This window comes from Rhinopithecus roxellana, chromosome 10, assembly GCF_007565055.1.
Source record: "Rhinopithecus roxellana isolate Shanxi Qingling chromosome 10, ASM756505v1, whole genome shotgun sequence".
Lineage (NCBI taxonomy): Eukaryota > Metazoa > Chordata > Mammalia > Primates > Cercopithecidae > Rhinopithecus > Rhinopithecus roxellana.
The window spans coordinates 46,830,953-46,847,922 of NC_044558.1; the positions used below are offsets into that span (position 1 = coordinate 46,830,953).

General features: G+C 40.4%; 1 protein-coding gene across 1 annotated transcript in view; it reads right to left on the reverse strand.

The window, feature by feature from the left end:
• The window catches only part of SRGAP1 (SLIT-ROBO Rho GTPase activating protein 1), a 319,302-nt gene that overhangs the window by 123,124 nt on the left and 179,208 nt on the right, over positions 1–16,970 (reverse strand). The window contains exon 4 of the mRNA XM_010386925.2: positions 15,315–15,377. Within this exon, the coding sequence (XP_010385227.1) occupies positions 15,315–15,377 (63 nt within the window). The remainder of the gene's footprint in view (positions 1–15,314; positions 15,378–16,970) is intronic.

The following is a 16,970-nucleotide window of genomic DNA, read 5'->3' on the forward strand; positions in this document are numbered from 1 at the left end:
TATTCCAGTTTTTATTTTCTGTTGGAGCCTTCAGTCTGCCATGCAGAGACTGTGTGACTCTAGGGCAAGATTTATCTAACTCCTACAAAGGAGGTGGTTGGTTTATGTGCCCTCTCAGGCCTTTTCTAACTCTAAAATTCTATTGATATCGAATCCATGATTTCAAATATTAATCTCATAATAATTAAAATAATTTATTATTTGGGGAAACATACATAACATACTTCTCAGTGTCAGGGTAGATAGCAGATAATTTTTTTTTTTTTTGAGACAGAGTCTCGCTCTGTTGCTCAGGCTGGAGTGCAGTGGTGTGATCTCGGCTCACTGCAACCTCCTCCTCCCAGGCTCAAGTGATTCTCCTGACTCAACCTGCCAAGTAGTTGGGATTACAGGCGTTGCCACCACACCCGGCTAATTTTTATATTTTTGTAGAGACAGGATTTCACCGTGTTGGCCAGGCTGGTCTTGGACTCCTGATCTCAAGTGATCTACCACCTTGGCCTCCCAAAGTGCTGGGATTACAGGCGTGAGCCACTGTGCCCAACTGGCAGGTAAATTTTAACCAAAAGAAAAAGCCAGTGTAACAACAAATTATACTAATTATCTCCTTCTGGTTCTGTTGACTTGAGACAGCAAGGAGTCCACCGTGCTATGCCAGGGATATAAGATTCCTCCTGGAATTCTCCATGGGCTCCGAGGCCGTAACTCATCTGCTTTGCTGTACAGAAATTATCTAGAAATGAACAATGCCCCTACAGTCTGTCTAGCACACTGTTAAATTGATGAAACTTACACAGGGATATCTATTACTCGTGACTTTAATTAGCTCCCAAACTGATTATTGATCAATCATCAAGTGCTCATTAAGGAGGAAAACCCAAGAGCTATTTGATAGGCGTGGGCTGATATACTTAACAGATATGCTACATGCTTCTATTTTTGATGGTTACATTTAAGTTAAATCAGGGCATTAGTCATCTTTTTCAAAATGCTAAATTTAACCATGATTTTTAAATGTTAACATAAATTACAATTAGTTTCATGAGATTTTGGTACTTTAATAAAACTAATGAAAAAGGATCAACTTACCCTAAAGAAGATAAATTGTTTGATGCTTTATTAAAAAGAAAATGTTTCTATTTGTAATGAAAGTGAAGTGTACTTATAAATCTTAATCTGCCCTTGCTCTTTCCAGCAGTTATTGGAGGCAGGTTCTAATTTAAGTCTTTGAGTCATAGATGGGGTTATTGGTTTTGTTTATCTCTAAGGAACTCTTAATCAACATTCATATTCAGCAAAAGTTTCTCAAGCCCTCTACTATGTACAACAGATAGGCCTTGTCTTGACTTAATTAATGTTCTATTACTAGAAATCCAATTATGTTTTCTTCTTTATTGATTTATGCTAGTTCATTAGTTCATAATTTTTTATAAACATAATTATCAATTTGGTGTTATACTACAGTATCTGCCCACTTCACAATTATCAGAGATTTCGACATGAAATAAATGGTATTTTATCCAATAAATTCTAATTTAGCAAAAGATTCTTTTCCTTTCTTTTCTCTTGAGTACTCACTGTAGTGGGGTAAGAGAGAATGGTAAGGAAATGGGATTTTAAGATATCTCAGTTTAATGCTTTATTTATTTATTTATTTATTTATTTATTTATTTATTTTTTGAGACAGAGTCTTGCTCTATTGCCCAGGACAGAGCGCAGTGGCAAGATCTTGGTTCACTGCAACCTCCACCTCCTGGGTTCAGATGATTCTCCTGCCTCAGCCTCCCTAGTAGCTGGGATTACAGGCATGAGCCACCATGCCCAGCGAATTTTTGTATTTTTAGTGGAGACAGGGTTTCACCATGTTGGCCAGGCTGGTCTCGAACTCCCGACCTCAAGTGATCCACCTGCCTTGGTCTTCCAAAGTGCTGGGATTACAGGCGTGAGTCACCGCCCCTGGCCTGCTTCATTTATTTTTACATCAATGATTTGCTAACACTCTGGCAATATCAGAGTGTATGGAGCTCCCTGCAGAGGCAATGTTTCACACATCTGTGCTTTCCCTCACACACTCCCCTCTTTTTGGAATGCTTTTCCCATCCATCCTTTATCACTAAATTCAGGTGTCAGCTTCTTCAGGAAGTCTCCTGAAACCCAGGTTTTATTTTAATTCAGATTAACAAGAAGATTCTTGTGAGGTGTGTGCTGCTATGCTAGGAGCTTCAGTTGCTTGCCCAGAGCCATAGAGATCTCTATCTAGTCTGGTGCCCAACACTGTACATTGACATATCTCACTAGTCTAGCTCCCTGATGACAGGGCTGTGTGTTACTCAGCCATGCTCAGGACTTGTATTATTTGTTGAAAGACCCCACCCCCAGCCATTCGGTGTTTAAGACTTGGATGCAATAGAAATAATCCTATAACAATTTCAGAGCAGAAGCAACAATGCTTTTAGTACTTTCCATTTATCTGGTTTAGAGACACGACACAAATTCTGAGATTTGGGACAAATGTGGAGTAACTGTATTCCACAAATTCTAAGACCTTAAAGTCATAGCCCCTCTCTCCATACTTGCTGGCAGCCACCCGGAAAGAAGAGAGGAGCACTGTCCTAAAAGAGAGCCCACTCCATTTCTGAACAGCTATAATGGTTCATCCCAGGAATCAGAATGCTTGGGTTCAAATGCTAGTTTTGTCGTATACCATGTTCCTTGCTTTACTCACCTCTAAATTGGGAATAAGAATATTACCTGTAAGGTTGGAAAAATGAATACAAAAAAATGAATAAATGAATACATGTCAAGCCCTTGCAGTGATCACTGGCACACAGTGAATGCTTCATGAATGCAACACAATTAATAAAGTACCCCACTCTTCTATCATATCTGCTATGTGCTGAACATTTGTGTCCACCACAACTTCATATGTTGAAATCCTAACTCCCCAAGGTGATGACGGGATTAGGGGGACATAACTGGGGTGATTAGTCATGGGAGCAGAGCACTCATGAATGCAACTAGTACACTTACAAAAGAGGTGTGAGAGAGACCTCTTGTTTCTTCAACCATGTGAGGGCACAGCAAGAATGTACTGTCTATGAGCCACAAAGGGGTTTTACCAGATACTGAATCTGCTGCTGCCTTGATCTTGGATGTCCCAGCTCCAGAACTGGAAAATAAATTTCTGTTGTTTGTAAGCCACCCAGTTTGTGGTATTTTGTTACAGCAGCCGGAACAAACTAAGAAAATCTTTTCAACCCACAACAGCTCTAGCCCATCTAGTGCTCACTTGTTTATTCTCACACACCTGAGAGGCCAGGGAGCTGAGGGATGGTCTTTGTTTTATTGGTCAAAGCAACTGAGCTGCAAAGAGACTTAATCACGCCCAACAAGTCAACAGGGAAAGTCGGTGATAGAGAAGGTCATTCAGAAAGTTCTTATTTCAAAAGCAGTTTTCATACAATGTCTTGAGGCACGGAAATACAAGTTTAAACTACTGAAACAAATATCCAAGAGTTTGCACAGGGAATAGTTTTTTTTTTTTTTTTTGAGACGGAGTCTCGTTCTGTCACCCAGGCTGGAGTGCAGTGGTGCGATCTCGGCTCACTGCAAGCTCCCGCCTCCCAGGTTCACGCCATTCTCCTGCCTCAGCCTCCCGAGTAGCTGGGACTACAGGCGCCCGCCATCTTGCCCGGCTAGTTGTTTTTTTTTTTTATATATATATTGTTTTAGTAGAGACGGGGTTTCACCGTGTTAGCCAGGATGGTCTCGATCTCCTGACCTCGTGATCCGCCCGTCTTGGCCTCCTAAAGTGCTGGGATTACAGGCTTGAGCCACCGCGCCCTGCCAGAATAGGTATTAACCAGGGCCACAGTGGCAGCAGGAGCTAAGCAATAGCCTTTGGTGGCAAAGGAAAAGTTTCAAGTAGTTGGCAGTGTTGAAGGGGAAAGCACATGCATAATGAAAGGCCACCCATTTACTAGAATTTCCAAGTCACCTGCAACTTTAAATATTTAGTTCTTCTCAGGGAAATGTTTCACATGGCTTCAACATTACATGTGTGTATTCGACCTTTATATGGCAAGGTTTAGTATATTAAATATTTACACTGAGGACCCAAGATACTTCAGAATCTTGAAATCATAAAAGCCCCATACCTTCAGAATTGCCGCATCGACTAAAAGGGAAAGGCTGCTGTGGAATCCTTTTCTTTTAAAGAAAAGTGGTTCAGAAATTGACACATATATTCTATGCCTCAAATACAATACATCTCACTCCTTTTATTGGAACAATAGGAAAAAAAAGAGAAATAAGAGGCCTTTGTTAATCTGTGCAAGAGAGCTTTTTGAGTTTGCAAACTGCTTTTGACTAGATGTCTAACCATTTTTTTGCTGCCTGTGTTCTTTGCAATCTTGTTTTAGTAGCTGTTCCAAAATCATTCAACTTCTGATTTTCCCTCTTTCCCTAGATAGGGCTCCAGAGAGAGATTCTACGAATGCACCTTATGCTTTTTCCCAACTCTGTGCCTTGGCTCTCACTGCTCCTTTTCCTCAGATGCCTTTCCCCTGTTTCATCTCTCCTCTTACTGAAATCCTGGCTATCCTTGTAGACCTTTTCCTCTCTGCAATTTTCTCAGTCTTCAACATGGACCCCTCTCTTTGGATCTCCAAAGTCCTCTGCCTGAACCTATCTGTGGGTACATACTAGTCCGTGTTATGTACCCACACTATGTTCACCAGTAAAAAGGGAGTACAGCACGTGGGCTAACAGCATAGACCACCTCGTCTGAGACTTGCTAGCTGTGTGACCTTGGGCAAGGTATTTAACATCTCTGTGCCTCAACTACCTCCCAGGGTTGTTGGGAAAATATAAATAAGTAATTATGTAAAGTGCTTCGAACAGTACCTGGCACAAAGGTTAGCTGTTATTATGTCTTTTTTTTTTTTTTTTTTTTTTTTTATTATTATACTTTAAGTTCTAGGGTACATGTGCATAACGTGCAGGTTTGTTACATATGTATACTTATGCCATGTTGGTGTGCTGCACCCATCAACTCGTCAGCACCCATCAATTCATCATTTATATCTTGTATAACTCCCCAATGCAAGCCCTCCCTCCTCCCCCCTCCCCCCTCCCCATGATAGGCCCCAGTGCGTGATGTTCCCCTTCCCGAGTCCAAGTGATCTCATTGTTCAGTTCCCACCTATGAGTGAGAACATGCGGTGTTTGGTTTTCTGTTCTTGTGATAGTTTGCTAAGGATGATGGTTTCCAGCTGCATCCATGTCCCTACAAAGGACGCAAACTCATCCTTTTTTATGGCTGCATAGTATTCCATGGTGTATATGTGCCACATTTTCTTAACTTGAGCACTTCTGCTAGACTGAAAGCCTCCTGAACTGGTACTGTCTCAACTGAAGCTCCTAGCATAGCAGCACACACCTCACAAGAACCTTCTTGTTAATCTGAATTAAAATAAAACCTGGGTTTCAGTTCCAACCTGGCCATGAGTTAGCTCTGGGACAAAAGTGAATCACTTAATCTCTCTGAGCTTTCCGGATATTCTTCCAAAATGAGGAGGTTAATTTGAACATTTCTTTTGTTTTTTTTTTGAGATGGAGTCTTGCTTTGACCCCCAGGCTGGAGTGTGGTGATATGATCTTTGCTCACCACAACCTCCACCTCCTGGGTTCAAGCGATTCTCCTGACTCAGCCTTCCAAGAAGCTAGGATTACTGGCGCACATCACCACGCCTGGCTAATTTTTGTATTTTTGTAGAGATGGGGTTTCACCATGTTGGCCAGGCTGGTCTCAAACTCCTGACATTAAGTGTTCTGCCTGCCTTGGCCTCCCAAAATGCTGGGACTACAGGCATGAGCCACTGTGCCTGGGTCTTAATTTGAACATTCCTAAAGGTCCATTTCAGTCCCCAAATGCTATCAAACTATGGTAGGATCAAATTCACATAATCATGTGAGTTAGAAAACCATGCCAGTGAGTTAAGATATGTTGAATTGGATCATATGATAACAAGTGATTTAGAGCTTGATTTCCTTCTCGTGATCTTTTACATTTCTACTGGTCAACATTTCTGGTCCAATTTCGAACAGTAAAATCCAAGGAAAATGCCTCTAATTTATTTTGGCAAGTATCATATATATTTAGTACTAGAAACTGCTTAAGACATTTGTCATTAAAGCATTCTAATCACTTAAAGATTATAATACTGTATTTCAGAATATAATAGTTTGGACAAAAGACTTCGTTGAGAAGGATTCTGGATATAAAACATTCTTTAGAATTTTTTTTTCACTAAAGTATACTTTCTAACACATTCTCATTTCTAAGCTAAATAATTACATTGGGGTTCATATAGCTCACTTCTTTTAATAAAAGACAGCCTTATTTGTGGTATATAAACATTAATCATAACTAATTCTTAAATATCAGAAAGAAAATGAAACTATAAGCAGGAGGTAGGAAGCAGCTAGCATCATTGATCAGAACGCCCTCAAGCATGTCTACATATAAAGTTCTTATCAAACAGTTCTTCTCAGAGATCCTTGAATTGGTCATTTTATTAATCTCGATCATTCTGGCAGGAAAACAAAGCCAGGTTAAATTAGCTAATCCAGTCTCCAAAGTTGGTGTGTGTCAAGGCCAAGATTAGAATTCAGAAGTTCCTCGCAGAGAGTCACACGATCCCAATCCCTCTTTCTTTCCATTGAAGTGTCTAGCAATCAAAGCCAGGGGAAGGAGGTACGGAAATTCTTTGTCAGCCCAAGGTCCCTAAATAGAGTGTTTTAAAAAAAGTTTTCCAGGAGGCATCATGGAGAATGTGGTACTCCAAAGAGATTTTCAGTTTGGGAGCTTTTTACATATTCCTACTCCTTATTTCCCTTTGTTCAGTGTTTTGTTTTGAGACCCAGGCCTCTGTAGTCTGTCTCAAAGAAATGAATTTTCATTTTCACTACAGAAATATATATTTCAAATTCTTAAAATGCCCTTGAGCTAAAATAAATACGTAACCCCCACGCCTCCCCTCTCAAGGTCAAAAACCTCTTTGAGGCTCAGAGAAAAATCTTCCGATACGAGGTGGCAAGTATCTTGGGCTCTCGGAATGACTTTTCAACCTTGCCTTGGGCATGTTTCTTCTTTATAGAAGGATACATTAGCTCCTGGTCTGTGGGAGGCTCACAAAACCAGTCAACAAAGTTTCCCTCCGCAGTCCTCAGAGGCTGTTTTCAAGTAAGGGCTTGAAATAATAAACAGCATCTTTTCTTTCCCTCTGAAAAATAATTAGTTTTTTTTTTTTTTTTTAATTTAAACGTTTTAAAGAGACAAGGGCTTCAAAGATACATAAAGGCCAGGCTGGATTCTGTGCTCACATCAACTGTTTTTGAAACTGCTCCTGTGAAAGTTACTCAGCCCACCTCTGGGTTTGTACCAGGACAGCTTCCATCCTCCATTTACATTTGTTAGGCATTGATATGGTTTGGCTGTGTCCCCACCCAAATCTCACCTTGAATTGTAATAATCCCCACGTGTCAAGAGCGGGACCAGGTGGAGATAGTTGAATCACAGGGGTGGTTTCCAGCATGCTGCTCTCATGATAGTGAGTGAGTTCTCAGGAGATCTGATGGTTTTATAAGGGGCTGTCCCTTCACGTGGCACTCATTCTCTCTCCTGCTGCCCTATGAAGAGGTGCCTTCTGCTATGACTGTAAGTTCCCTGAGACCTCCCAACCATGGGAACTGAGTCAATTAAACCTCTTTTCTTTATAAATTACCCAGTCTCAGGTATTTCCTCATTGCAGTGTGAAAACTGACTAATACAGGCATATTGGATTTAGCGCTCATTAGGAAGAAAACAAAGCTGAATGGAGCAAGACATGGATCCTTAGAAGTAACCACTGTGTATGAACGCACACTGAACAGGAAATTTTACATTATAACACTAAAGCTAAATGAAAGGCTACACCCAAAATGAACATATCCTAAATTTTTTTTCTTTTTCTTTTTTTTGAGACTGGATCTTACTCTGTCACTCAGGCTGGAGTCCAGGCTGGAGTGCAGTAGCACAATCATGGCTCACTGCAGTCTTGACCTCCTGGGCTCAGATGATCTGCCCACCTCAGCCTCCTGTGCAGCTGGGACTACAGGCACACACCACCACACCTGGCTAAATTTATTTGTTTTTTGGTAGAGACAGGGTTTTGCCATGTTGCCCGGGCTGGTCTCAAACTGGGCTCAACCGATCCTCCCAGCTCAGCCTCTCAAAGTGTTGGGATTACAGATGTGAATCACCACACCTGGCTTCATATCCTAATATGAAAGCCGATTACACAAAGTCATTTGGGTTTGCCCATTCTGTAAGCCATATAAGAGTCTAGAAAGCTCATGTTTTCACAAGTGTCTGTCATAGAGAGTTTTACTGATCCTTTAGCTCAGGTTTACACCTCCTCCTGCCACCTCCTCTGCACGTCCTTCTCTAAGGCAGCTGCCCAGTGAGGAACTGATGGGCCTTGGAAACAGAAGTGGGTTTAGATTTTGGATCAGTCATTTACTGTCTGTGTGACCCTGAGCTAATTATTCCAAGCCCCAATTCCCACATGTAAGCCTGAGATTAGGCATACCTGCCTCATAGTGCTGCTGTGAGAAATAAATGGGATAATGTGCTTGCCCTCATGGTACAAGGGTTGGATAAATCTTCATTTCCTCAGTTCTTTTCCTCTTGATGTAATGGAACTTGAGGATAGATTACCTCTTGACTCTGGCTAGCTGTGTGTGCTGCTGATGCACAGAGTGTGATAATCAATTACATACAATTAACAATCAATTTCACATGGATTTATCATGACATCTGTGTTAATCTTGATTAGAATTAGCTGACTGAGAGTGGTCAACTCCTTGTTTTGTAAAATGCTGAGTGTAATGCTGTAATGCCTAGAGAAAGTAAAGAAATAGTAATAAAGGGCAAATCATGGTTTTTCTATTAAAATACTGCATAACCTTTTGAGATTTTAGTAGTGGGACAGGCTTAACACTTTAAACCCATTTCATATGACCTCTTTACTGGGCTGATGAAGGCACATTTTGTTTTGAATGTTCCCTCTAACCTTTGTGTTACCATTTTTCTGTTTTTGCCTTTTACTTTTCCACTTCCCCGATCACAGCCCTGTGAACATTTACTATCAATGTAGTTTCTTAGGGAAGTTACCTTCCCTTTTTTCTTTTGGTACAAAAGTATCACATAGTCATCATAAGAAAAATTCATATATATGTAAAAAAACATCTATAATTACTGTTAAAATCATTCCTGATATCTGCATTTACTTGGTGAGGCTGACATGAAGCTGCGGCCATCCCCATTCGCTTGATAAAGAGGGTGATGATGATGAGGAGGCTAACACTAATTACTAATGTTTTTTAAACATTTACCATGTGACAGGCACTGTTCTGAATGCTCTACCTGTATCAACTCAGCTGTACTTTTCCTCTTAGCTCTTACACCTGCCATATTATTTATTTAAGGCCTCTCTCTCTCTCTCTTCACTAGAATGTAAATGTCTTGAGAGGAAGGACTTGGTCTGTTTTCATTCACAGCTATATCCCCAGTACATCTCACAGTGCCTAGCATAGCAAGCATGCAAAGTGTTTCCATTTGTCTTTAGAACATTCATTCTTTTTAACAACTCTAAGAGGTATTTTTTCATCTCCATTCTACAGATGAGAAAACTGAGGCACAGAGTCACATGCACCAGAAAGGGGCAGAGCTGTGATTTAAGCATTGACCCTTCCCCATTATACTCTTGTGCCTTGTCAGATGCCGTAATAATTAATTTTATGTGTCAACTTGACTAGGCTGTGGGGTGCCCAGATATTTGGTCAAACATGATTCTGGCTGTGTGTGAGAGTGTTTCTGGATGAGATTAACATATGAATCAGTAGGCTGGGTAAAGCAGATTGCCCTCTCCAATATAGGTGGGTCTTATCCAACCCACTGATGACTTGCATTGAACAAAAAGGCTGGATAAGAGAGAATTCACTCTCCCTGTGTGATGGTCTTTGAGCTGGAACATTGGTTTTTTCTGGAGTTGAACTGGAACTTACACCATTGGCTTTCCTGGTTTTCAGTCCTGAACTCAGACTAGAACTATACCATTAACCCTCCTGGCTGGATCTCCAGCTTGCTCACTGCAGATCTTGGGACTTCTCATCTTCCATAACTGTGGGAGCCAACTCCTTATAGTAAATCACTTTGCACATGTGTGCGCGAACACACACACACACACACACACAGACACCTATTCTGTTGGTTCTGTATCTATAGAGAACTCAGACTGAAACAAGTGTCCAGAGAAGCTAAATGATTTCCCAGTGTCACACAACTAACAATTAATGAAGCTGGGATTCAAATATAAGCTTGCTGACTGCCAGTCCAGTTACTTTTGTTTCATGATAGCATGACGGTGTCCCTGGTTTCTTAACCCTACTCCCAAACTTGCTAATTCTATCCTTTAGCTTGCTTTCAAATGTTTAACTCAAAAAGAATTAGCAAATTAGGCTAAGAAAGGGAGTCTGGGGATCCTGGTTCACCCTTTCACTTTTAGCCAATGAATTCCACCTGTTAAGTCATTTAAATACACATGTCTAAGAAGTACTGGTTGCCATAGAGCCACATGTTCAATTTGTCACCTACATTTTGTTAAAGCAACATTAACGCCATTGATTATAAAAACTATAAATCAGTTGGAGATAAACTGCTTATGTTCTCTGTGTTGTGGGGGAGGCATTAATATTTAGAAATCTTATTTAGAAAATGGTTCCCCACAACTACAGCAATAGAGATAAAAAGATAGTAAAGGGTAGAGGCTCTGCAGCCAGTCCTGGACTTGAGATCCCACCTTACCACTTACTGTGCACCCTGGGGCAAGTCCCTCTGTGCCTTAGTTTCCTCGTCTGTCAAATGAGGATGATGAGAATAACTACCTCATGGAAGTCCTGTGAGGATTACATGAGATAATGCAAATAATATGCTTAGCACAATAACTAGCACAAGCATAATCAGCATGCAGTAAATGTTAGCTACTCTGGCAGGCATGGCTAGTTAACTACAAATAACTCCCCTTCTCTTTCAAATGAATAGAATCCCATTTTTAAAAAACTGGCTAGCAATGACCTGGCTAGCTAAAAGACTGTAATTCCCAGACCTAACTTGCAGCCTGGAGGGACCATGTTCTAAGTTCTGGCCAATGAGATGTATATCAAAGTCTTGTGTGAGACTTTTATGGAGTCTCCTTAAAAGGCAAGGCTCCCTTTTTCCATTCTGTTACCATGAATGCAGATGTAATGGCTGGAGTTCTAGCAACCATCTTGAATTCTAAGGACAAATGTTACAATGGGGTTTACCTGAACAAGCAGTAGGAGGAGCTTGAGTCTTGGAAGGCTTTATGTAACCTCCATACCAGGCCTGTACTGTCAATCTTTGGTCTTTTTTTTGTGAGAGAGAATATAAACATCTATTTGGTTTATGTCATTATTTTGAGAACCTTTGCTCTTCAAGACTGAACTAATCATCTTTCTTTTCTTTCCTTTTTTTTTTGAGATGGAGTCTCACTCTTGTCACCCAAGCTGGAGTGCAGTGGCGCAATCTCGGCTCACTGCAACCTCCACCTCCTGGGTTCAAGTGATTCTCCTGCCTCAGCCTCCTGAGTAGCTGGGATTACAGGTGTCCACCACCACGCCCAGCTAATTTTTGTATTTTTAGTAGAGACAGGGTTTCACCATGTTGGCCAGGCTGGTCTTGAACTCCTGACCTCAGGTGATCTGCCCACCTTGGCCTCCCAAAGCTCTGGGATTACAGGCATGAGCCACTGTAGCTGGTGAAGACTGAACTAATCTTAACTGCTCTGGCTGTCCTTTGTAGTCACCTAAGAATTCAAATAGAGGCTTAAAACCATTTGAGGCCTTATTTTTATCGGCAATTAAAGGCAAGATTGGGCAAAAATATAGTAAAGGAGCTGCAAGTCTTCAAAGCCTTTCCTCTTCTTTCAGTAGCCACTCTAATGCCACCATCCTGTCTTCTGCTTGTAAGCCCAGGACTTCATGCCATGTCCACACAAACTGTGCTCTATTGTATTATATATCTATCATATCATCATATGATATCATATCTATCCCATCATCCGTACAATCTGGGCTGGTAAAACTCAGTTCATTCTAATGTATAAATACCATAGGGCATCTCTCTCTCTTCTCCTTCCTGAGCATATATATTTTATCTGAGACAAATCCTTCTGATAAAATGTTTGAAATAATCAACAATTGCTGTGGGAACAATATTCTGGGGTAAGGAAGTCCAAACATAAGGCTGTCACCCACCACTAAGGTTGACTGTAATTTAAAAGACAATTAAAAAGCATCCTCAATTCCCTGAGGCTATGTATTTTATACCTGTTACTTCAACAATCACTATTACATCATCAGTTCTACAAAATTCTATGCATGATGCAACTAGGTTATTTGTTCATGACAAAAATACCAGTGAGTAGTTGAATGGGGAATCTAAACTACATTCCTCCAAATATTGTTCCACTGTTCAAATATGCCTCATCTCGCCTCTTCCCTAATGTAAACTGAAGTATTAATATAATGGATAGATTTTATTTGAACAAGACAAAGTTTGTGTATCTGAAGATAATGTGTAAGACAGAAAAAACAGCATCTCCTTTTAGAATAAAAAGGGAGAGGGTGTGTGTATGTGCATGAGTGATATGAAGTTCTCTCCCCACAGAACATGACCTCTGGCCTTGCTGAGCATGCTCTCTGATTAAAGTAAAATTTTTTCCCAGGAGCTCAGAGTGATCTACAGATGACATCATTAAAACCTCATTGCTTGTCTGCCCTATCCCTTAATCCCTCAACCAATTCTGAGAGCTTAAATGACTCTGACAGGGTCACTCCAACCCTGGTGGCCTTTGGTAGAACTTGGCTCTTTCAGGCTTTTGGGCTGATATTTGATAAGAGTTCTGAGGTGTCAGCTTACTTACTTGAACGCTACAGAGTCTGCAAAATGTCTAGGTGCAATCAATAGGCTGGATCTAGGAGAAATTTCATTATATATATCCCTCACTGAGATAAAATTTTCAGGACACTCTTTTGACTTTTCTTGTATTCAGTGGTCAAGTTCATCTTCGTCACTGTTGTCTTTAGTACTACTACTATTTTCAGACCATAATCAACAGGCTCTAACCCATGATGGCATGGCAGCCGGCAGACTTATTTTTTTAAGGTATTAAGGACTGATTTCTATTTCTAGGTAAAACAATGTCTAAGCAAAAGGAACCATGAGGAAAGTGCCACAACGTCCTCATCTTAAAAGAGTTCAATGGAAGACAACACAGAATTTCTGCTTGTTCCTCTTTGGAAGTCTCAGGTATACAAAGGTCATTTAACTTTTAAATTACTGGGCTTCTAGAAATGGTTGATACCTTAGGGTATCAGAAACTAACAAATCACATAAGGCAGGAGCTAGAAATTGGCCTTTATCACGTAAAAATCAGTTTCATTAGGCATTTGGTATATAGATATAATCTCTTAACCTGAGGCTTTTGTAGGTTGCATGCAGAGTCGAAAGTTTCTGAAGGAGGAACTAACACACAGAAACTGTCAATTCAATTTATATGCACAGATGTAGTAAATGTGCTTTATAAAAATAGATTTATCACACACATAGAAAAAAACTAGAAAGTTCATTTTATAAAGAATCATTTTATAAAAGTTTAACTTACAAGTTTCTTTAATTAGTAAGTATCAAAGGAGCATTAAAAATTTAATTTACAAAACTGTATGTTACACATGTGCCTTTTTAGGAACAAACGGAATTGGTAAATCAAGAAACGTGCTTTCGAGTTTCAGGTTTAGTTTGCCTATAAAAAAACCAATTCAGGCCGGGCATGGTGGCTCATGCCTGTAATCCCAATACTTTGGGAGGCTGAGGTGGGTGGATCACATGAGGCCGGGAGCTTGAGACCAGCCTGGCCAACATGGCAAAACTCCGTCTCTACTAAAAATACAAAAAAACTTGCGGGCATGCTGGCACATGCCTGTGATCCTGGCTCCTCTGGAGGCTGAGGCAGGAGAATTGCTTGAACCCAGGAGGCAGAGGTTGCAGTGACTGAGATTGCACCATTGCACTCCAGCCTGAGTGACAGAACGAGACTCCTTCTCAAAAACAAACAAACAAAATAATCTTGTGCAATAAAAATCCAAATATCTTTCATTAATATAAATTAATATACTCATTTATTGTTATTTTATTCTCTTAAAATAAAATATCCCCCAAAAGAAGTATTTCATAACATGATCATTAAGTGTGGAAAAATATTTACATGAATATATTACTAACTCCAACTTGTAACATCATTAGTTTTAGTTATTTTTAATAAAGTAGTTTTAAATTATTTAATTTTTAATGATTACATGAAGTACCCTAAATAAAATGTAAGTCAAAAAAGCAAATTATTGCAAAAAAATGGATATCCTTCAAAAGCAATTTTAATATGTCATTAACCAAACAATTAATTGAACTAAAATGTGGAAAAAAAAGAAAGCACCAGAATAACACAACCTAAATTGCTCAAGTTCTCTAACGGCAACATTTTTTTTTTTTTTTTTTTTTTGAGATAGAGTCTCACTCTGTTGCCCAGGCTGGAGTGCAGTGGTGCGATCTTGGCTCTGCAACCTCTGCTTCCTGGGTTCAAGTGATCCTCCCACCTCAGCCTCCCAAATAGCTGGGATTACAGGCACATCCCATCATGCCCAGCTAACTTTTACATTTTTAATAGAGACAGGGTTTCACCACACTGGCCAGGTTGGTCTCAAACTCCTGACTTCAAGTGATCCACCAGCCTCGGCCTTCCAAAGTGCTGCGACTACACCCCGCCTGGCCACAAGGGCATCAATTTTAAACGAAATATTCTCGAATTCAATATATGTAGAGATCACATAAAATCCAGTTAAAAACGTGTCTTATGGAGACATCTATACTTTAGTTTCTTAAAGTGTGCTAATTGTGTATACACGTGTGTATGCAGACAGATAGATAGGTAATTTATTTGAGTACAATTTCTCCAAATCGGGATGGAGTGGCAAAGGAATGTAGCTGTGTACACCTATCCACTTGCTCCTGTATTTCAAGCAGATGAGGATCCACTGTCACGCTGGCTTGGAATGAATACTACAATAAGCAGTGTTTTTACAAACCAGAATTCTAACCCAAGAATTCTAGAAAAGAAGAAAGATTATGTGCTTACCGTATAAAGCTCATTAAGAACCTTCATTAAATCCTCATGAAGTTGGAATGCAATCTCTTTGCTCTGTAATTAAAAAGAAAATAAAAAAGAATATTTTAAAATTATTTACTCTTAAAAAGTCCACTGACTGAAAATACAGGAATGTATCTAACACGATAGAAAGACAGCAAGGCTCTGTAATAAACATCTTCAATGGAATGGCCCTTTGTAAACTCTAGACATTGTATACAGATGGCCCCTAGGATAAACAGAGCAAACAAGTGACAACCTTGGGTGAATGGCTCCCCCACCATCCAAACAGACTTTACCAAACAGAGACAAAGTAAGCAGGTTGAAGCGTCATGCTTGCTTAAAAGTTCAGTTGCAGAACTAAGGACCATTAAAAATGAACTAGACCTGGCCGGGCGCGGTGGCTCAAGCCTGTAATCCCAGCACTTTGGGAGGCCGAGACGGGCAGATCACGAGGTCAGGAGATCGAGACCATCCTGGCTAACACAGTGAAACCCCGTCTCTACTAAAAATACAAAAACTAGCCGGGCGAGGTGGCGGGCGCCTGTAGTCCCAGCTACTCGGGAGGCTGAGGCGGGAGAATGGCGCAAACCCGGGAGGCGGAGCTTGCAGTGAGCTGAGATCGGGCCACTGCACTCCAGACCGGGCGACAGAGCGAGACTCCGCCTCACAAACAAAAAAAAAAAAAAAAAAAAAAAAAAAAAAAAAAAAAAAAAAGAACTAGATCATGAAATTTTACAGTGTGATTCCCAAAAAGCTAACTTAGAAACCAAAGCGGAAATTAACTTCCTCTGTCCAAAGTTACAATGTGACTGACTACAAGTTTAATTTTAAGAAAGCGCTTTTTTGTTTTTGGAGACAGGGTCTCACTCTGTCACCCAGGCTGCAATGCAGTGACATGCTCACAGCTCACTGCAGCCTTGAACCCCTGGGTTCAAGCAATCCTCCCACCTCAGCCTCCTGAGTAGCTGAGACTACAGGGGCGTGCAACCAAGCCCAACTAGTTTTTACATTTTTTGTAGAGACAGGGTTTCACCATATTGCCCAGACTGGTCTCAAACTCAGTGATCTGCCTGCCTCAGTCTCCCAAAGTGCTGGGATTACAGATGTAAGCCACTGAGCCTGGCAAGAAAGCACTTTCAAAGCAGTAAAATGGTAAGTCCACTCAAGGTCCATAAACTTTTACCTCTGCATTTATTATTATTTTCAATGAAGACAAAAAAGTGGAGAGTATCATTCTTCTACCCAGTTGGTAAAAAACAGCATTTAAAATACCCTTCCCTAGGCTAATTCTGAGAGTTTGATAGAGAAGTATTTGAATATTACTTTCAGCAAAAGCTGTAAGTTATTTTAAAGAAATCTTACATCCAAATGACCTTTCTTCCCCCCATTTTGAGTTCATTATGTAGTCAGCTACAGAAAATGGAAAAAAGATGTGTAGCACAGCTTAATCTACAGTTTGCAACAACAACAACATCCACTGGTTCATGTATGTACCCCTCACTGGGCTAACAGTATTAGGGATAAGGGCCGTATCTTAATCAGTTCTGCAGCCCCGCGGTGTCCTGTGTGGTGCTTGGGCAAGTGGGCACCAAGAATGCAGAATTTAAAGAGGGTCCTAGTCCTGGCCCACGTCCATCTTGTAAA